This window comes from Rhodnius prolixus, unplaced genomic scaffold (genome assembly GCF_049639745.1).
Source record: "Rhodnius prolixus isolate KJV_2025 unplaced genomic scaffold, Rpr scaffold_16, whole genome shotgun sequence".
Taxonomy (NCBI): domain Eukaryota; kingdom Metazoa; phylum Arthropoda; class Insecta; order Hemiptera; family Reduviidae; genus Rhodnius; species Rhodnius prolixus.
Genome location: NW_027411616.1, coordinates 1,705,328 through 1,728,774, shown reverse-complemented (window position 1 = coordinate 1,728,774; position 23,447 = coordinate 1,705,328). Strand labels below are relative to the sequence as shown.

Here is a 23,447-nt window from a genome sequence, read left to right as displayed (position 1 = left end):
ATCATCACATCATTTTAATGTATCCCGAATGCAAGACATCTTGGCCTATGATTGCTGTAAGAATTTCTTGCCAGGGTGTTGGTCTAGTGGTCAAGAGCGTGGCTTTGTAAGTGGGAGATCCCCCAGTTCGAATCCCGTGAATGACTACATTTTATTTAAAAAAGTATTATGATGTATTAAGCAATATGAATGACTGCATACGTGGGATTCGAACTGGGATCTCTCACTTACAAAGCCACGCTCTTGACCACTAGACCAACATTCGCCCCTCCCTGGCAAGATATTCTTACCGTAATCATAGGTCAAGAAGTCTTGCATACGGGGTACATTAAAATGATGTGATAGTTACTTTTATTTGATGATAAAACTAATTTATCCTGATTCACCCACAACCATTACATTTCACTTCATATTTTAAAATCTTCAATTCTTATTATTTTTGTTCTTTGCGTGCAAATAACATTTTTTGCAGTCAGAGGACCTCCCAAAACATGTATTTCTGGTGAAAAATTAATATCAAAAACCGTTCACAAATAGATGAAATTGTAAGTTTGAACTTAAATATCTCGACTAATATTAAGGATATCGAAACAGGGTTAACGTCATTTTTCACAGTGTTTTATGTAGTTTTCGTAATCATTGTCAAAATCAGTGATCCTTATGAAACCCCAATCGGGTTTTTGGCCGTAACTCCGCCAAAAATAAAGATACAGCATCGGGGTTGGAAAATTTGAGAACTAGTTTGGGTCTAGACCCAAAAAACATATAGTTTACTTCATGGATTTTTTCGAAATTCCGCTTTCCTAAAAAGTTATTTGCGATTGGTGCGTTATAAATGGCTCACCCTGTATATTTTTTTTTGTAATTCCTTTAATTAATTATCATTCTAACTTAAAAAATAATTTACCTTTGATGACGACACAATTAAAATATTTTCTCTTAAAGAAAAGTACTGTAATCACAGTTTAATTTCTCTCGAAATTTGATTCGATATTTAGAAACGATTGCAATACTTTCCCATAGTAGGTGTAAGAGCAGGATGTCTCTTTAAAGTTAAATTAGAAAACTCTAATCCGTCCATCCTGCCAAATTTTATCAGAATCGGGCTAATAGGAATAGGGATTGACGTATTATAATTTTAGAGGAGGCTACTCACATTTAGGGTTAACGTTTCTCCCATAGAACGTAAACGGTCCAGATCCCCAATAGGCATATTTACATAAAATTTCGAATCGAATGACACCTCATACATGAAAATTGGTTCTCGTGTTTCGGTTATCAGCTGTACACACATGGAACTTAGATTTGCCTTTGCCTTCGATAGTTGGAGACACCCAGGAAAAATATTGAGGATGTATACTGATGAAGTATGAAGGATTAATATGTGGGTACGGTATTATTCGTTGTATATACAGATTAGACAATCTGTTTGAAAGACGTATAGCCAAAGAATTGATGTTCAAAAACAAAGAAGAGCTCTTGGCGATTGCTAAAGCTGTTTTGGATACCAACGCATTACTCATATATTCAGTCAGCCGTATAGCTAAAATTACGGTAAGTAAGCCAACCACATTTACTCCCTCTGAGAATGGATGTACAAGTTAGTAGCGCTTAAAGCAAATCATAAGTTTCTAATTTTCGTTACATGGGTCAAGGTTCTAGCGGCATTGATGGTAACGAGGGTGAGTCGACGATTTGGCTAAGCTAGCCTCCCGCAGAGAAGAATTAGAGATGGCTTTTGAAAGCTACCAATGAGCTATATTTCTGGCCGAATGTATGAAGATATTTCAAGAGAATGGCAACAAAGTTATTTGTAATCAGAGAAGGGCGTTTTGACCAGGGAGTTTTCTCCATGAATAAAGCTCAGGCTTAAGTCTCATTGAGCTATCCTACATCCTAACTCAGATATTGACGTATATAAACTACTATATTGACATAAACTTCTAGGAAGTACTTACACCGTTACACATTAGTATTCCATTTTATTTGTGAATGTACATATTTAATTATAAAATTTATGATATCCATCTTTATAAATAAACAATTAAATGATTGACCATGTGATGGTGCAACGGTTAAAAACCACATCATTTATGACTGCAGCAGTTAGAGGCAGCGCGAGGCAAACAAGTGTGAGCTGTATTGACTTCTGGAGGCTAGTGGAAGATGAAGCAGAAGAATCTGTTAAATGTGAAGCATGCACAGTTTTTTATACTTATGATTGTAGCTAGTATTGTTTCAGGGCTAAAGAAAAATCGTACCTACCTGATATATTATGTTACGTAAACTTACAGTCCTGTAACCAACAAAACAAAATTTAAATTGCAATAAAATCTAAAATTATTTTCAGCTCCAGAAGTGTTAGCTCAGAAGCCCTACGGCAAGGCGGTTGATGTGTGGAGCATTGGTGTGATATCGTATATACTTCTTTGTGGTTACCCACCATTTTATGACGAAAATGATGCCAATCTTTTTGCGCAAATACTAAAAGGTACAGGGAACTATCTGTTAAATTTTAATAAATCTATATACAAAATGAAATGCAAAATTTTCCAGATGGAATTATTTTTGATACTTTCTTGTGTTTCTCTCTTTGTTTCAGGTGAATTTGAATTTGATTCCCCCTATTGGGATGACATAAGCGATTATGCTAAAGATTTCATACGCCAACTAATGTGCGTTGATGTAAGCAAGAGGTTCAGTTGCAGACAGGCACTTCAGCATCCATGGTAAATTTTTAGATCACCCTTCAAGTTTTTTTCTTGAAATTTTTGAACGTATAATTTGTTGATAGTTTATGTAAGGGATCTCGATCGATTCTTGTTTCCACTACTTATGTTTGAGCACTGTCCTATCAGTTATGTCGCTATTTAAAGCATTTTTTTTTTTTTTAATAGCAACTTTTATTAAGTCTTTTTTTTAATATTCGCTTCTTTTCTGAAAAGTTGAGATATTAACTGAACAAAATTAATATTTTTATCATTATCATTCTTTTTTTAGGATAAATCTTAAAATTTTAATTTAATTGGAAATTGTCAAGAAGTGTCATACTAGATTTTCACATTTATTTAACGCTTAGAGTTTTTTTTGCGGGTTCTTAGGTAGCTGCATCTGCTTTTAGGGCATGTATAGTTCTTTAACATATATAATCCCTAGTCATAAAAATTACCCTGCCAACACCATCTTTAATTAGTTAAATTTAAAAACCTCATTAACTAAAATAGAGTTTTTACTGTAGTAAGAAAAAGTAGTTGAGATCCTTGAATGAGCAGTGAGAAAAGTAAAAATTAAATCCAAAATTAAATTTTGGACAGGATATCCGGTAATGCTGCCAGCAACAAGAATATCCACGGTACTGTTTCTGAACAGCTAAAAAAGAATTTCGCCAAATCAAAGTGGAAGGTAATCTTTATTTTCTGCATTTTAAATATTTTGTAATAAATTCATGACTTTTTGCAGTATTTTATTTATAATATTGTCATTTCGACTGAATTTTGTTTATTTAGTTATTTTATCTTTTAGTTATATTGCATATTCTTACTTATTTTAAAATTGTTTTATTTTCTGCAATAGCTCAGAATTGCGAAAATTAATTGAGCCCTTTAAACGATAATATTTTTTTAGATTCATGAAAATGTTTTTGTGTTGGTTAGTCGTTATGTTTGCAAACTTTGTAAAAAGATAATTAGCAATCTCAGGCTGAGAGCCAAGCTTCTTTTAATAAGTTAATTAGCTGTTATTTGTTGAAAAGTGTTTTTTTTGCTGATTTGTTAGCGCCTCTCAAGTACTAGCTGACTTAACATAGGAGTTCGGAATGACTACTTCTGGATTCTTCTTAATGCACTTATGCTTGCAAACTGTAGTCCATAAGTTGTAAGCTTAAGACGGATATCCTTGGTGTGAAGTTATTTAAATATTTTTGTATACTTTCTCTTAGCTGTAACTTACACGTTCCCCCCATTTTTGGCCTGTGAAGCAGCTTTACTATGTGTACAACTAAGGATCGTTTCATGAATATGAAGTGATTGGATATTGTTTTGCTTTGCGGCAGCAAAGTTATTGAAGTGGTCCTTTAAACTTTGTATGTCTACTACATATGTTATATTTAGGTCTATTACTTTTATTTTAAACTTTTTTCCAGGAAATTTTATTTCAGCGGCGTTTTTAGTGATGTTAAGTTCCCCTCGATATTGGCTTCTAACACATGTACCTATTTCTAAGTATGTGAATCAAATCAAGATTTCGAATTGGAAGAAGTATCAGTTAAAAGTGCGAGTGCAGAATTGTTTAATCCACATTTCTATAATTTTCTAGGCAGTTTTCTGCTTATGATAGGAATTTACTTTGATTTCAAACTTCATCTCAGAAAATATTGATTTTAGTAGGGTTCTGGAAGAGCTGTGGTGCACGCTTCTTTCAATAATACTGATGAAGTGGACTTGTACAATATTGAAGTCAGTTATCTCTTTTAGTACTAAGTCTTAAGTTTCAAAAAACTTATTGTATATGAAAGTCATGTGAATGTTCTCAATAGTTTTTTTCCCATGGTTTTAATTATGTGGGCATGGGGGTGCTAATAGTTGTAGATCGCTTAACTATCTGTAGGCTACATATATACGTTACAATTCGAGTCCCCTTCTACTTTCTCAATGTAACTAAATATTTAGTAAAAATTCTAAAGAAAAAGAAAAAAGTTGTTTGAGTTATTCACAGTGAATTTTTTACCGAAAACTTAGTTTTCACCGGTATCAGATGTTTTGAGATCCCTCAATAAGAAATTTTTGTATTTGCTATGTTTGTGTGTGTATGTCGTTTCTTCGTTAATCCGCCGAAAGTAAGCGCAACTTTAGTGAATGTATTTTTTTACTTTCTCGTACAACCCTTGAGGAAAATTTGCGATCTGGGCAAATTTTCGAAATAATGTTTTCATTGGTAAAATATGTTCCGAGATCCCCAGAACACGAAATAAAACATAAAATGTTTTAGCGCATGGTACATATGTGAGCGTTTAAAGAATAGTTCAAGGAGGAAAAATATTACTAGAATTTCCTATTACTACTAGGTTTTGGCGAAACCCTGGATTGCGACGTTTCAGTTTTTCAAGATTCGTTCCGAGAATAGCTCCAACGACTTTCTTTAAATTCGTATGCAATTTACGCACCTAAAAATACCTTTCACTAGATTTTTTAATTTTTCTTGTAATTTTTGTTTTTTTGAGATGTTCGCCGGAAGCAAAAACTGAGAACCCCTTTTAATGAGCCAACTTGGCTCAAAATACAGTTTCGCCGGCTATATAATGTCAAGTAGTATAATCGGCATTTCTAAAATTTTAAACTTGAAGAAAAACAAACCAAAGAAATGACTTGATCAGAATAGTTTTCTATAGATTAAAAGTGTCCGGTGTGACAGTTGTATAAGGGTTGATCGTCAAAAACTGCACGAAAAAGCGTCACGTTGAAAAACACCCAACTTTTATTATAGTAGGATCCCCTCAAAAATTAATATTAATAAACTCTGTAAATCTTGAGCTGATTCTGCTGAAATTCCTTATATCAGGATAAATATTCTCTATTTATGCTTAAGTTTGGTCCTATTATTCCTATCAAGAAGAAGTATTGCAATCGTATGTTTTAAACGAAGTATTTCAACGCGTGAATAGATTTTCATTTATTAAATGCCATTTGATTCGAAATTCTATGTATATGAATGAGCTTTCTGGAGGTCCCGACAATGTACTTTTTTTAAGAGAGAAATCCTCCCCCCAATATGAGGGGTCTTTAACTCTCTAAATTTTAGTCTGACCTGTTTCAAATTTGGCAGGATAAACAGTATGGGGTTTGTCTACATAACTTCAAAGTGTTATTCTGCTCTTACATCTAATTAATAAAAAGTATTGCGATTGGGTAAAATTTTCGACGCATGAGCCGATTTTCATGAAAGAAATGTTCTATTTATATTTTTATGTTGATGTGATGTGCCTTGTATGGAGCCCGATGCTGTGCATTCCTTAGGATAGGTGTTGTTAGGGTTCATGAAATCTAATAAGTTTTAAAAATATAATGCAAATTAATTCAGTAACATCAATTAAATGAAATCAATTATTAAATTTACAAAGGGATTCTTATTTTCAAATGTTTATGCCTAGTGGATTGCTTATATATGATTGTGATAAAAGGTACTGCTGACCTTTTATCAACCTTTACACTTATCTTTTTAAACTGGGTTTTTTGGTTTTGTTTGTTTGTTGTTTTTTTTTAAAAAAAAAATAAAGGAGGTTAATAGGTATTTATATTTTGAATAATTTTCGTAGGAAACTTTTATCAGCGACACAGAGATTGAAATTTTAAAAACCACCTTCCCACACATTCGGGTGCGTTCTCTGAGCAATTAAAATAGTTTTATTTTACGTCCTTTATCAAATTCTTCTCAGCCTGGCTAAAAATATGACATTTTCTCTTTTCTGACGGACATTCTCTTTATTTGTATTCTATTTTTCTTTATCAATGATTTCTAAATGCATGTGTATTCCACGGGATAAATATGATTATTTTAGTAAGAAGCATATGTGATTTATGTTGTTCAGAAAGCATACCACGCTGCGACGGTCATCAGACTTCTCACGGCATCCAGGCACAACTCTCAATCTACCAACTCCTCCTCATAATAATATTTAACAAAAAATAAATAAGAAAAAAAAATCAACTGTTAAGTGACATTTTGCCCCACTCACTCTTTAGGAATGAGTGTAATAAGAAACGTGTGAATTTGTATTGTACAGCAAGCATACCACGCGACCACGGTGATCAGACAGATGCAGCGCATGGCACTTGGCACTAACCAGGCAGGTGTACAGACCACGTCTTTAAATCAACCCTACAATGGCATGTCTCAATAGGAGCAACCACGGTCTCTACTCGCAACTGCAACTATTATTAGTGTGATTCAATTTATGTTTCATTCTTTATTTAATTATTTTTGATGATTATTCTATTTTAAATAAAAAAGTTGTAGATCTGCAATTTTTATTTTTGAATCTATTGTATATCTACATATCAGCACCTAATTCTTCATCACACAAACCGTTTCTTGAAGGGTATAGAATATTGTTATATCATTACCTCATTTTTTTAGTAATTAAAACATTTCTCTGTGAATAAGCACGTTAATTTGGTTCGGGAAATATTTGAACCTCTTAGAAAAGCTGTATTGGGTCAAGATAATTCTCAAATACTTGAGCTAAAGAGAGATATGTAATTGTAATTGTATGTAATTCTTGAATACTAAGTGGAAAGAGAGATATGTAATTCTTTTATTTCTGAATCATTGTTATAAAAGAAGGTGGTAATCAGATAATAAACGAGGCATTTTCTAAAGAAATATTCGATTTAAAACGCTTGAAATTTGCAGCATCTTTCTCGTATAAGCTGTTTAGAGGAGTTGGTTTTTTTGATAACCATTTATCTTCCTCTTTTTTTATTTAGATGATTTTTTTTTTAATTTCCGTATAAGTTTTGTTGAATAAGGATGTAGATTTTGAAAAATGGAATCTTTAAATTTCAACAGTAGTAACTGTTGTAACTGAGCTTCCCTGGACATTAAAAAAGGTTCTTTGGGAATTTTATATTGACAAAATCAAATTTTTACATAAGTCAACAAGAAGGATGTGGTTGATGACGCTTGGTTCGAAATTAGTTTCAGTTTTAAATCGCCTCGGGGTCCACATTCAATTTATTTCTCTGCATTGTTAAAATAAAATTAACGTGACTAAAGCCAAATTCAACCATATACGGAGCTTGGGAATGCAATTAAAAAAGGAAAAGCTTCATTACAAAGTTTTGGATATTTTTGCGTATTATTTATATTTGTCCAAAATTTTCCCGCAGTTAATTTATTAAAAAGCATCTTTGCTTCAAATTCAGCCAATAATTCACTGACATCATCTTACAAATGCAAACTTTACTTACTATATTGTAATTACAAATGACATTCTAAACGAAAATCGTATATACTGCGTTGCCGTTAATAAATTTGTGATTGAATAGCTATAGACTATTATATAGCTATAGTACTTCTAAATCTTCTATATTGCAAATAAAATGACATTTGATTAAAAGTCAAAGAAGAAGTGAAACTAGAAAAAAAAAATTATTCGGTCAATGTATACATAACTAATAAACATTAAAGAAAAATGATAACTAAATCATAAAGTGAAACTGAAAATAATTATTTCCTATGAAGATATGCGCTATTTGTATCTCAAACCTTTGGAGCAAGGGTCGGTAACTTTTATAACTAGGAGGGTATACATTAAAAATGTGGTAGCTCGTGGGACATCCTTAAATAAAGTTGATGAAGAATAAAATTTGAACACGAAAATATTGATGCAACATAAATTTACTATAAATTTTACGAAATAAATTAAAATTTAATTAAAAAAGGTATCTCAAAATTGATAATGCGATGTTTAGTATAGCTAATCTGCAGCCATTAGGTAATATGTCACTTAAGCTGAATTCCGTGTTCTCAGGCATTGATCCAACAATTAAATTTCGAAATTGACCGAAACGGAAAACTGGCAGGTGGTTGCATCATGTTTAGAAAATATGTTTTGTGCTGACTGATCAGTAGTACACTCACTTCTCGCCATTTCTTTAACTGAGGGAGGAACATTTGCAATCTTACGTTTACTATAACGAATTGAACTGAGATTGCAGTAAAAGAAGGTCAATCTTGGATTGTTTCACACAATATTTTTTAACTAAATTGGTTTTTAATTCAAATTGGAAAATCGTTCAGTTGGGTTAAAATAATTTTTTTTGTTTTTCACTAAAACAAAGTGTGAAAAGAAAAGCCATGCTTCTTTCAAATGCCTCTTCACATAAGCACATTATAAGTAATTTGGTCTCTCTATTTGAAATGCCAGTTTATATCTAAGTACACCTTCTTATCAAATATATTTGAACTGCTGAACAAAAAATGAACTTATCTAGAGAAATTACTCTCGCTTAAGCAGAGATTTAAACAATCGATATGTTGAACAACACATTTTTTAATTTAAAAAAATGTATTTTATAACTATTTTGGTTTTTTTATATTATTTAAAAATATATTTTTAAAAGTATGTTATTGAAAATTATTTAATGTAACTATATTTTTTAGGTGTAACCTAAAAGTTAATTTTATACATGAAATTATTGAACCTTTTTGTGGGATGGATTTTATTTATTATTGCATTTTTATAATAATTGGGACTCAATCTTTTTTGCATGACATATGTGTGAGAAAAGAATAAAATAATGATCTGGTATTTTTCGTATTATTTAGGACTTATAACATTATATTCAATTTTAAAAGTAATACGTTAAGGTCAAAGAAATGGTTTCGTTTTTTTTTATATAAAGTGAAATGATCAAAAATTAAGTTATATACTACTGATAAATAAAACAATGGGCAACTTCTTATTAGGTTTTATAAATTTTCAAAATTTATAATTGAACATTAAGTAAACTTTTTTTGTTTGTATTTGTTATTTTTTTCCTGATGAAATATGGAAGAATTTTGGAATAAGAATTTGTTCTAATGTTGAACTATTTTCACTTGTAATTTTTATACAAATTTAAAATTAATAAACTTCTTTAACTTCAGTTACCTCAGAAACGGAATATAGTCTAGTTCATCAATAAGGTTTAAGTTCAGTACTGATTATTTCGAAAAATTGGACACTTGAATACAAAAAATAAAAATAAAAAATATCTAAACTAGGAAGAAAAAATATATATACAGGGTGACCAGAGTTATATGCTCCACCCACTTTTTTTTACGGCGGGAAATTTCGAAAAAATAAAAAACACGTATTTAATCATTTTTAGTCTAGTTTATTTTCTGTGATTGAGCCATTTTTTAAACCCCGATATCTCGAGATACAGCATCCAACTTTTTTTTTCAAATGGAACGTTATATTCTTTTTTGCATATTTTTATAATATTGGAGCTCCTAAAAACAAAAATATTTTTTTTTTTTGAAATCGGTTAGTTTTTTCAAAAGTTATGGTAATTTAAAATATGAAAAACAAATTTCAGTTTACTGCCAAAATTACGTTATTTTTTTTAAAGAATCTGTTCAAACTGGGCACAACCAACGGTTAGGCAAGCCAAAACTCTGGACTCCCACGCTTTGCTTGTTGCAGCACTTATGGTAGCGAAGTCAAGATCCGTTGATTGTGCCCAGTTTGAACAAATTCTTAAAAAAAAATTACGTAATTTTGACAATAAACTGAAATTTGTTTTCCATATTTTAAATTGCCATAACTTTTGAAAAACCTAACCGATTTCAAAAAATGTTTTTTTTTGTTGTTTTTAGGAGCTCAAATACTATAAAAATATGCAACAAAAAATATAACGTTCCATTTGAAAAAACAAAGTTGGATGCTGTATTTCGAGATACAGGAATTTAAAAAAAATGGGTCAATCACTGAAAATAAACTAGACTAAAAATGATTAAATACGTGTTTTTTATTTTTTCGAAATTTCCCGCCGTAAAAAAAAAGTGTGTGTAGCATATAACTCTAGTCACCCTGTATATAAAAAAAAAAATGCCTTAGGTATGTTTTGATAACAGCTGCCTGTGATGATAATAATAACTTAGCATCAAAAGTTGACTCAGCACATAGAGAAAATAATTTTCCATTAACTGCACAGATAATCCGTATAATCATTGCATACATAATCATTGCTATCATCGAATCTGGTTCTAATAGTTATGGCGGAAATTTTCTACTGCTTGATATTCCATGTTTTTACTTTTCCTCTAAATTAAATAGGATTTAAACAGATGTTTTCCCTACATTTTGCTCACGAGGTTTTTAAAATAAATCAAGTAATCGGTTCAATGGCTGTTAAACTCTAATCGAAAACAAAGGGATTTTTTTTTTTGCAATACTAGGTAATTGAGACACGGTCTTATCTATCTCAGATTCACACAATATATTTCTGAGGCCTCGTAATTGTTGACTTCTCATGAAACGTTCCTTAATTCGAGTGATGCCCTGCTTTAACTCCACATTTCCTTTGTTTTTCTAGAGCAGTCCTGCGCATACATTACTTTTTTTGTAGTTATTTTTTTCTCTCTGTCTCTCACTTTTGCGGACTTTTGTAACGTAAAATATAGACTTGCTGGAAAAATCGGTGTAATATTGCATCCGAACTTCAAGAACTGCCCCGCTCTACTTCGCTTTAGAGCGAGTGTGAATATGTCCGATAAGCACCCATTTTTTTGTGGATTTTAACAAGTTTCATATGAACTTTGTGAGATGCTTATCTCCCAACACCAGTTTTTTAATTTCCTAAGTAGGGATTCTTCTAATAGGACTTTTTAAGCTTAACTAAAAAGTAGGGAAGGTATTTTCTCAGTGGTTAGGGCTCTGGATTCCCTCGAGGAGAACACTAACGAGAGAACACTGTCCGGAATCCGGAAGTGACCGAAACAGGCTTCAGGCGCCAATGTTGACACTCCTTTTAAAAAAAGAAAACGGATTGCAGGTGTGTGGTCAACATGAAAGCAAACCTCGATTGAACTTTTGTATAATATTTATGGCAGGGTTGTTTCAAAAAATATTTTCCTTTGGCATTTTTTTTTTTTAATATATTGTTCATTTGTTTTTGCACACTCTTCATATCTTTATTTTTAATTTTTGTCACAAATCTGTGTATCCTAGTATGTTGCGAACACGAACAAACAAACAATAAAATTACGTGAATGCTAGTATATTACATAATGAACACAGATACGTTTTTTTTAAATATGTGTGTGCGTGGAAAAATAGAGGTTGATTTGTTAATAATTACATAGTTATTAACATTTTACTATTGAAGAGTCTGGTATTAATTGGTATGTAAAAAAAGGCGATTTATAAATATGGGAAGACAAAAAAATTATTTTAGATATATGTTCATAAAGAAAATGTAACAATGAAATTTTGTGTTCTTTCTTATACAAATATATATATATTGCTGCTAAAAGATAACTTTATTGCAAATATTAATATAAGAAGTATTTTATTGATGATATTTATAGCAAAATAAGAGTGGGGCGTTTTTGTTTTATTTTAAACTAGGTGTTTCATGCTATTTTATATAAGTATATATATGAGGCGCCACTTTAGCCGAGCGTTTAGAGGCGAGACCCGCAAAGCTAAGAAGTGTGGTACTGGGTTCAATTCCCAGACCAGGCCTTAGATTATTTTTAATGGCTCTCAAGAGTACTAGTAAAGTATGTTTGTTAGTCGCCTCCGTCCACGACACCTAATTTGGTGGTTAGACCTGGAAAAATAAGCATTACGTTACTTTACTTTTTTACTTTGTGTATATATAAAGCTATTATTATTTGGTGTGTCGTGTGGTCATATTATGTCAAAGTATCATAAAATTTTATGCCGAGGAAGCTGGTAAAAATAATATCAACACCAACCAATTTATCAGAAGAATGAATCGTCGAGTGACGCAAGAGAGAACGGTCAACATTTGTGGCCTGCCCCCTCTTCCAAAGAAGCATTTCTTTCTAGGAAGCATTAGCGAGCCCCGGTTAATCGGTTAAGTAACTTATGTGCTGTGTGTGTTTTTTTAAATGTGTGTGCGGAAAAATAGAAGTTGATTTGTTAATAGTTATGTAGTTATAAATATTATACAGTTGAATCTGATATTTGTGAAGTAATTGGTATGTAAAATAGGTGATTAATAAATAAGGGGGGGAAAAAAATGTTTTTAGATATATGGTCATAAAGAACATATAACAATGAAATTTTGTGTTCTTTCTGTATAAGGCTCCAAGCAGCCTCTCGGAAGTGAGAACCAACACCAATGCTCAGCCTTAAAATTATGCTCAGTGACACAAATATTCCGTTTTTTAGCTGTTGAAAATTTTCGAATCATAGTACGTTATTCATGACACTTTGACCTAACTTCGCTAATCAAAGAGATTTGGCCTGTTTGATTATGTTGATGTGTCGGTGAAAAGTTAATATCACGTTCCGCTTTGTACTTTCCTTTTCTGTTACGTGCGACAGCACTCTTTTAGTTCTAATTAGAAATTAAAAATCTTTGTGCCAAAAATTCTTTTTTAGAATAATATTTGGTTGGTCAGATTGCGATCTGAATTTAGATTAATCAACATGCATTTTTGTGGACATTTCAAATTTATTTTCTCATATTTTCCAGCCATAAATTTTGTCTTTTGCTTGGCTCCACCTCTGGTGTACGTATTTTTTAGTTTGAATCAGTGGAGCTTTAGACTTTTCAACATACCATAAGTAAAATTAAGCGTGTCGTCCACCTGAGAAGAGAAGGGGTGGTTGGCTCAGAGTTTGGTTCTCCGGGAAAAAATCCAGGACCTGGAGCCTCACACCAGACTTCAAGTCTAATAAGGCATAAAGGAATGGAAGAGGTGCTCTTATGATCGGGCTCCACAATTGACCTTGAGTTTCTCGATGACGTAGGCTTTGTGGTAATCACTCGTAAAATCTTATCTAACCTTAATGTATCCATAATCCGTTATTGCATAAGTCAGTTTGTACTTAGCGTCTCATGCGCTTCTTTCATGCCCCGTACAATTTTTAGCCTTATTTAGTTACTCTGGTTATGCTCTTATAGAATAAAAATTTTTGTATGTCTAACCACAAGATGTGTTTATATTTTTAGTTTATTTTTTTATTCATTTTTTATTTTTGATTTAAGGCGCTACATCATCTGAGACTATTGGCGCCCGGAGCTTTTTTCAATGCACTGCCAGCCTCCGGACAGTGTTCTCTCGTTACGGACAACACTGTCAATCACCTGACAGTGAGCTGTAAGAAGCTCCTAGGAAGAGAAAATCTCAGGGCCAGCAAGTGAATTCGAACCTGGGATCTCCGCGTGGGAATCCAATAAGCTAACAGCATAGCTAATCTCTAATCCTCCAAGTGAATTTATTTAATTTATTTATTTTAATTTAATATCGCTACAAAATTCAAAAACATAAATAAATAATGACAAACACAAGAAGCAAGAATAGTAAAGATTTAAGAAAAGGTTCTCTTTAACTTTGACAAAGATGGCTTTTTTTATCATAGTCCACTAAGTCTATTAACAAAGTTTTGACAATTAAGTGAGAATTAACCTTTTTTTTTTAAGATAATAAGAAACATTAAACATCCATATTCACTCAAAAGTGACTAGCATTTCGTTTCTTCCCTCATAAGTAACCTAATACCGGACCTGAGATTCCGGAGGCCAAAGAAATTCTTGGTCCAAAATAGAAGGCCTTGCAAAGTCATAGTCGTAGCCTGCGTAAATTTGAAGGTTGTAGATACGTTTATTGCGCCGTTAGTACGATTGTCAGCAATGATAAGTCAACAAGAAATAACATTAGCAAGTCCCGAAGTTAAAATTCATTATCGGAGTATTTACAGTCCGTTAAAGTGATTTAATTTGAAAATTACTTAATTTCCCCATACTAAAATTAAAAAAAAAAGCTGTATGAGTCAATTACAATACACGAGCTTGGATTGAAGTTGACAACTATAGAGTTAAAGAAGACTTCGATCGTAAGTCTCGTACTTAAGCAAGGATCGTACCGATTTTGATCGATTAAATGAATAGGATTCTTGCGTTTCAAGATTGTGGCATGGAACTGTCTTCTCTCATTTACTAAAGAAGTAAATTTTAAAAACAAGATGACCTACGGTTTTTACATTAGGTATTTTTGTTGATTTTCTACCGAAGCTTCTCCTTTTTTTTATGTGTGGACACCTTTAGAGAACGGACACCTTAGGCTGAAGACGCCAAGTGAGAACTGATTTTAAAATGCGTTGTTAACGCTCCACTCTTCATTATATGCTATTTAAATGTTTTTAAACATTTTGTAATATAAAAAACTTATCTATGTAAAAGTAAAATAAAAGAGAAAATTTTAAACAAAAAAAAATTTCTAAATGTTAAAATTAAATTAGAATTTTTTACTGCTGTATCTAACAATGTACGCTTTTTTCATAAAAAAGAACTTATAAGAATGAATGATGGTGTAACAAAAAACTATCTGTAGGTAGGAGCCAGTGATATGTGAACTGGATTTTTAAATTTTCTTAATGTGTGAGAGAATTGAAATTATACTGTAAGAAATAATTAAAAAATAAATCAAAAAAATTAAATATAGTAGCTGTTTTTATAGGCAGAAATTTTATAGGGGCTTTTTTTTGTTTTTATTTTCATTAGTATTTTTATTTCTTAAATTTTAATTGTATGACACAGTAATCAACGAAATGAAATATTCATAAAAATTGTTTTGCTATTGTTTATTAAATTTATATCAACAGATTTTTTTTTTTTTATTATTATTATTATTATTAAACATTGGTTTTATAGTTCGTGCGTAGGCAAGGTTTAACTAATGAAAGGACAAAGTTAGGGAGCATTGAATAATCAAGCCCGAAGTTCAGAAGATCAACAAAAAACAAGTTGATCCTTTCAGAAATATGATTTGCAATATTGCATTTATTTTTTTTAATTTAATTTAATTCTTTTTAATATAAACATTTTTGATAGAACGAAATTCCTTTTTCGGTATAAGCGACCGCTCTATGGTTTCCTCGCGGGGCACTGTTGACTTGCGGATGGCTTCTGATACCAAGACCATCACCTAACATTAGGAATCATCTTGTAGTTTTTAGTGGGTATAGTAGTGGAAGAGTCAATATATGTAAAGATCGATTGCAAGGCTATTATCGAGAGAGGGCTTAGCAGCTAGGAAATTTTTCGTGGATTGTAGCAAAATATGTTCCTAGATTTTCCCACTTCCTATGATTTCTTTAGGGAAATATATTTGCAGCGAGTGCTATAAAAGAATTACCTCGTCCTGACTCAAGGGTGAGAGCACAAGAGTATAGTATCTGGGCAGGGTACTAGCAGTACCCTGCTACCATCGAAAACATAGTACTAGCCAGCATTTCTCCTCTTAAGCCTTACGGTTAAGGGATGCAGAGTACCTAATTGTTTGTGTCACTAAGATATTTTGAAAATCGGCAAATCTATTATAATCTATTACATTATCAACTTGTGATAAATACATACATTACACTGCCATGGTAGCAAAAAAATTAAGCCGCAATGCAAGTGTACTCTTAAAAAAGGTTGAAAGTAGCTAATTGAATTGCAGCAATACGTCGCCAAAATGTATGTCAGTGGGAAACAGAATATGAATCATTGAAAAAAAGGAAGGAAAACTTAGGGGTTTTGGTTAATTTTCTTAAGAAAAACCTTGAAATGTTTTAATTTTACGCAGAAATCAATCTATATAAGTTCTTCAAATTATAAATTAACTCATTATTTGTGATCCCTAATTGTGCCCTTTCAAATTGAGATATATACTGTTTTATAAATTTTAAAGATGTTCATGTTAATTGAATAAAATTAATTTAAAGAAAGAATTGCCATACATAGTACTTTCCTGTGATAATATAGAATAAGTTATATTTCTGTGTGCCACTCTTTTAACTATTCTTAAATCATTTTGTTTCGTAATGTTTACAAACTATATATATATATATATTTTAATTTAAAAAGCTCTAATTCAGGACTTTATTTTATTGTATGTATCTACATAGAAGTATGTAAATATTGTTTTTTAGAAATACATTTTTGTGGCCTAATATTTACAACAAAAAAAATAAAGTTTATTGTAGAAGATATAAATAAAATATAAAGAAAAAGTATTTTCCAGGTACAAAGTGTTCTGTGATCGTGTACAGATTCATGAGCAATTTTTTATGCTTTTTTTGTTCTTTTTAAATTCTTTAGTTTTAAAATATTTTGTCATATTGTTCTCATTTCTTTGTATTTTTTTGTATATCTTTATTAGAACAGTGAATCTAAATAAAAATAACCTTTGTAATGAAAAGTATCTTTAAAAACTTGTTTCGGGAAGTGCGTGAAACTATCATCCTTTTAACAGCATTTAATGGACCTCAGATTCAGATCTGCTAGTATTCGTTGGTTATTATTTAACGACACAGGGAATATTTCTCAAACAATGCTCTATGGGGGGGGGGGGAATACTCTGTTGTGCTTACAATCCATTGTGAAGGATTGACCCTGCATTTAAAATATTCCATTTTTCCTAAGCGATCGTTTGTCTTTATCCTTCTATTTCTCAAGTCCCAAACGGCGAGATCATCCTCTATATTTTGCAGGCAAGTGGGTGACCTTCACAAATACCTGACCTTTAAACGCCTATGTATCTAAAGCGCTCTCTTGTATTTTTCTTGCGCTCTGTAAATTTCCAACCAGCGAAGATGTTCTCGAATTTACAGCCATCCTAGTGCTCTCGTTACATTTATTTTTGGACATATCCTTTGGCAGCCTTGTGATGGAGATGTTTTCGCCACTACAGTCCTTACAGGGGCTTTGTGCTCTTTACTCTGCTCTGGTATTCACTGTTCTCCTCACTCTTTCTAAAGATGCTACATAGAACATTTTTTCTTCAGTAATTCAGACGGGAGTTCATCTGCTGGCGTGAGATCTTCAGCGCTGTAAATAATGAATAGGTCCAATTATAGTTCTACGCAATACTGCAAAATATGTTTTCTAATTTTTTTGTTTTTTCATTTAATTAAAATCTTTTTTGAATCAGAATGATTTTCGATACGCTATTCCAATTAATAGTAGGTATGAATAACAAAAATGTACATTGAAAATTATACTTTCTTCAGTAAAATTAAATCTTCATTCGACCAAATAATACTTTTTTCATTGAATTTGACTGTTTAAAAGTTTAATGCATAGGAACTAAGGTTTAATTTGATTCGAAAAATGTTAAATTTAACACAAAAATTCAGTATTTCAGTCAGATTAAACCTTGTTCAAATAAATAGGAACTTATCTTATTCAAAGTTGATTTTAGAATTTGGCTTTGGAGAAAATTTGACTTGTCCCCTCAAAGTTTCGCATATCTGTTAGTTTCACTGAGATGCTACAGGCTATGAAAGTGAAAGCATTTTTTCTACCTCTCAGAAGGTGGATGAGCATACGAAGCCGGCAATATTATATTTTAAAACGATATAAGTAAGACATGCTACTTACTTTTCTGGCATTGCTCATCCCTTTCCAAGAGCTTTCTCAATATTAACCGTAAATTTTCATTTAATACATCCTAGTTTTGTTTCAAAAAAGGCGTCAACAGTGAGACCGAGTTGAGAGCTCTAGCCCTTGAAATGGCTGGAGAATGCTATCCATCTCCTCCTTGGACCCACATCTATACCGACGATTCAGCAGAAGGTGCCACTAAAAATGCGGGAGCTGGAGTGTATGGTATCAACTTCCAGTTCTCAGAACCTGTTGGAACGTGGGCATCTAATTTCGATGGGGAGATCCGGGCTATCCTGATAGGTCTAAAAGACGTGGTTGAAAGGAAATTGGACCGAGTAGTGTTTGTCAGTGACTCCCAGGCTGCGTTAATAGCCGTAACGGGAGCTCAGAGAGGAATTTCCGCTGATGTAAGAACGTGCCAGGAAATGGTTGGAAAGGTACTTACAGAAGGGAAGCACCTGACTTTCCAGAGGATTCCGGCACATTGTAGATTACCAGGGAACGAGCAGGCCGATAACCTTGCGAAGCAGGAAAGTCAATGTGATCAGCCCGACCACGCAATGTGTTACGCATCGGCTTAAAGAGTTATAGGTAACCACATAAAGGGGAAATTACACAAGCACACCTCCACAAAATAGGTATTAGGAGCTCGCCGATTTGCCCATTGTGCAATAACGGCGAAATGATTTTTAAGCATTTGAACGAGTGCCCGGCAATACAGGGCATGACTACTATGTATGAAAGATATTGGGCTGCGACAAGAAATGGCTTAACGCCTTTGTCGCGGGATAGGAAAAAAAGAAAAAGTTTTGTTTCAAATTCAAGTATGTTTATTAGCAAGGTATCATTTTAATGAGATTAAACCTTGTATCAGAAATTTTATTTGAAAAGGTTTATTTAGTGATTTTTTGTCGGTTTAGAAATGTTTTTTAGCTCTCAGACAACTTTAACGTGGCTGATTTCATTTTTAGACTTAAAATGTAGGAATAAGGAGATTTTTGAATCATTAATTTTTTTTTGTTTGTTTTGTTGGCTTAGTATCTTTCACACTTTGCCGATTAAAAAATACTTATATATATGTAATTGTGAGATTGAAAGTATAATAATATAATATTTATAAATGTCTGAAGTCCACCCTTTTGCCTTAAACTTGTTCAGAGTATTTAAATAATTAAAATAAAGGATTTTGATAACAGCTGTACATTATTTCTTTATTTTGTACATTGCTTGAAGTTTTTTGATGGTTGAAATTACACTTTGTAATCAACCATTTTAGCAAAAACGAGTGCATAAGAATACAAGTAGAATATAGTTTCCCCTACATATTAAAAAAAAAACATACATAAAATTTGTTGATTTTCTTACTGGACTGTTTCGAATGGACGCCAACGATTTTATCATTAGGATTTATCTGTTTATGTATTGCTCATTTAATAAAAAATTATTCAACATTTTTGTACATTCCACTTTATATTTTCTTGTTACTAAAAATACTTAGATAAATTTTTGCTCTCATTATTATTTAGTATTTTTTTACATATAATATTTCATCTTAGACGTTTCAAAATCAATACGTCATCTTCAGCACTTCATTTCTGTAAATAAAGACAAATTTCATAAAAATGTAATTTTATCTTTATAGAAGTGGAGCACTAAAGGTGTTACATTGATCGTTGAATCGTGCAGGATTAATATTCTATTTCAAAAATACAAAAATGTTTAAAAGATTTTTTAATTAGTAAGAAAATATAAATAAATAATTGGTTTATAAAAAACAACAAAAAACTATTCCACTTTATGTATTTTTTTTACATACTAAACTACTTTGTTTTTGTACTTTTTGTTATATACATACTTTTCTTTAAAGATATTCACATACATAAAATTTGTTGATTTTCTTACTGACTGTTTCGAATGGATGCCAACGATTTTATTATTAGGATTTATCTGTTTATGTATTGCTCATTCAAACTTCTTTAACATTTATTTATTTCTATTTTTTTGTTTTTAGCTTTTATTGTAAAACAAAACAAAAAATAATCATTGAAACAGTCAATTGAAATACAACTATTATGACTTCAGCAGAAAAATTGGAATCCTTGTTCAGTTTCAGATAAAGTTAAATGTTTAGGATAATTGTGGTTTTTTTTTTTTTTTTTTTTTTTTTTTTTTTTTTTTTTTTTTTTTTTTTTTTTTTTTTTTTTAATCTTGTACTGCTGGCATTTTTACATTCTTTTATTGTAAGGAAGTATTAGTTTCTAATTTTCGGAATTTAGTTTTCATCGGGGATGCATGTCTTGAGGTTTTCTGAAAGCGGGAAACTTGTTTGTAACATATGCTCTTTACCCGAAAATGAGTGAGTGTGTGAAGAGAAGGTCTTAGTTCTTTAAGAACCTGTTATATTAATTTCAAATGATTTGGGATGGTATTCTAATTGTTGAACTACAGTGCTATTGCTCGGATCCTTCTGTAGCTGTAAGAGAAGCAGTTGCGTATTTAGCAGAAGGAAACACAGTAGTGTAAGAAAATTTAACATTACAATTGTAATAATTGCATTAAGTTGTTCTTTTTTCACACCTATTCTCCAACATTCGTCACTGGCTGGTATCGACGGAAACTTAAAACAATGTCGAGACTTCTTTTTTACAAACACATAAAATTACTTCACCCTATAAAAGCAATAATGAAGTCCTTATATCTTGAAATTCAGTTATTTCTCTCTCGAAAATTCAGAAAGTTCAGTTTAATGTTCTGGGGAAAAACATTTTTGTCCAGCAATACTGCAAACAGAAATAATTTCAATTGCGAAATGATAATTATGGTAAATTAAATGTGGTGTAAGTACAGATGTGTTAACAAACTATTGCGGTTGATGTACATATTTGCGCGATAAATGTAATAATATAATGCAAATGAGGTATTACTTTATGTAAACTTGGAACTGCATGAAATGTAACCACACATTTCATGAACATATTAATTACAAGTGACATAAAACTCGCTTACCTAATTCTAAGTTACTATAACTATTGATTGCATATTTTAAATTTAAAATAGATAGTATAATTGCTCGAGAAGTAAAGCTAGCTAGTGTTGAACATTATCTTCTCTATTCGTTCTGCAACTGCAATAAGAATTAGAAAATTAGCGAGTTATTGAGAATATATTTTATGCCTCAATTGTATTTAAAACTCGGGAGTAGATTTTATCGTATAATATGATGAACCCAATTAGCTGTACATGGAAATATTTCATTAAAAGAGGAAATGGAAAGCAAAGAGGTGTACTTTGCAACATAATTCGACGTGTATGGTAGTCATAAAATTCTTTGTCGGAATTCTTCTCATAAATAGTTTTGGAATATTTATTTGTATTTTATTTATCTATTTTTGTCAATCGATTGATTGTTGTTTTTATCCACTGTCGAGCTGCAACAGCTAAGTTACGTCATCAATATATTGATCTCCATCAGGATAGTATTCACTTAAAAAGCACTTTTAGTGGATGTATAATAAATAATGATGGTGGATGTACGCTTTTAAGATTCGTGGACGAACCATAGGCCTATTTAGATTGACTGTCCTAATGAAAGCATCATCATGCTTCCAGTTGTGGATTCCTCACAACCAACAATCGTTAGTTTGGGATCATAACACTCTTAAAGTCTAGTTTTTACCTGGGTGAAGTTGGTGATACCTAGGGCCGTAACAAATTTTAACATTATGGAGCAAAGTCTGTTAAGTAGCTTGATGTAAAATAAGTACATTGCAATCATGTTATTGAAATTTTTCTTGAGTGACGTGAGATGTGTGGTTAGATTATTGGAACAAAACTTGTTCACGATTGTACCATAGCTAGAGTCTTATTTACTTGCTATCAACTTGCTGGTAACAAAGGCGGTAATTTATGTAGATTCATCGAATTTTGAATTACCATTATGGTTCCTAAAAATTACGTCAGCATTTTCTCAAATTGTTATCTTTCATCAACTGAAAACGCCGTTTGAACATTGTAACTTCTCATTTATACTCCTTACCTTCTCATCACTTGTCATTATTCTTTTAGTAGAAATTCGGCCTTCACATGATTCAGATTTTTTAAAAGTAAATATCCTTTTTTTGGTGTGCCTGTTGAGGTAGACGTTCTTGTGGCACTATCCAATATATACGATTCTTTAAAATGTGTTAGTCGTAGTTCTGATGCATATGCGTGAGTACTTGAGGTTGGATTTGTCTCGGCAGTTTACCGTCCGTGCTTATCAGCTACACTTCATGACCACTATGAACTTGACTTTCTTACTACATCTTATCGTTATATTTTTGAACTGTGCACTGTTTAATGACATCTCTTCCAATTTCCATTGATCCTGTGTAGCTTCAGCGGCTGATCACAGTTTTTTTTGTTTTTTTTCTAGTAGTGTTTAAAAGTAAAACTAGAAAAAATAGGAAACAGTCCTGGTTTGCTAAAAAGCTCATAATTGAATGATTTCTTAAAAGTACAAAATATAAAGGAAAAACACGACACTCTCCAATGAGTGATCATGCGTTTGTTAACATCATACCCAAAAGAATTTTTGTCCATGAAGTTAATAGAACCACCTGTCTTCTTTTTCTTTTTTTTTTTTTTTTTTAAAAAACTTCATTGATGAGAGATTTTAAACTATTGGATCAATGAATAATTTGTGATTTAAAATTGTGTATCAGGTGTTGAAGGTAATAGTCGGTTCAAAAAACCAGAAGCTGGACTAGCTGGTTTTGCTTTTTGTCACATGTGATTGAAGAATATCTTTAGTCACTGCTTTTGATCTAATCATTGCCAAGAAAATGAGGGACGAAAACTATTTAGTTGAAAATGGAACAAGTTGTCTCATTACAATTATGTTTGAATTCAATTTGTCTCATTTGTATGATTTTTTTTTCTTTAAACTTTTACGATGCAAATACTAATTTCTGTATTTTTGCTTTGTTTCTTTTTAAACGAGAAGGTAAGGACTATGAAATAATCAAAACTAACAAAAAAGTTCTCTAAATTTGATACCTACGTATATTTTTAAATATAAATACAATGTGCCAATTTACTTATACCTATTGAATAAATTATTAATTTAAAGAAAATTTTAGAACAGTTTAGAAAATTAATGACCGACCAATAAATAAAAAATGTCTTAGCATTTGTTTAGAAATAATAGTTGTTTTAAATGCTTATTATTATAAAAGTAGTTGACAAATTTGATCGTTGCTTTCAGCTGGGCTTCTTTTCGCATTAAACAATTTGCAGTAACAGTAATTATAGGTACACTCAAGTATTTTTACTTTTTGTGACTGCTTAATTTGAGAG

At 31.6% G+C, this 23,447-nt stretch overlaps 2 protein-coding genes across 5 annotated transcripts in view; both read left to right on the top strand.

Moving 5' to 3' along the window:
* The window catches only part of CaMKI (Calcium/calmodulin-dependent protein kinase I), a 37,959-nt gene extending 18,648 nt beyond the window's left edge, over window positions 1–19,311 (top strand). For 2 of the 4 annotated variants that reach the window (XM_074134335.1, XM_074134338.1), the window contains exons 6-9: window positions 2,351–2,491; window positions 2,603–2,729; window positions 3,315–3,402; window positions 13,728–19,311. In XM_074134335.1, the coding sequence (XP_073990436.1) occupies window positions 2,351–2,491; window positions 2,603–2,729; window positions 3,315–3,402; window positions 13,728–13,883 (512 nt within the window). In that variant the 3' untranslated portion in view covers window positions 13,884–19,311. Of the gene's footprint in view, window positions 1–2,350; window positions 2,492–2,602; window positions 2,730–3,314; window positions 3,403–6,583 lie in introns of all 4 variants that reach the window. The other 2 variants (XM_074134336.1, XM_074134337.1) reach the window with 2 other exon arrangements.
* Window positions 18,236–18,691, top strand: LOC141457470 (uncharacterized). The gene has a single exon (XM_074134494.1). The coding sequence runs from the start codon at window positions 18,236–18,238 to the stop codon at window positions 18,689–18,691; it is 456 nt and encodes a 151-aa protein (XP_073990595.1).
* Window positions 19,312–23,447: the final 4,136 nt, after the last annotated feature.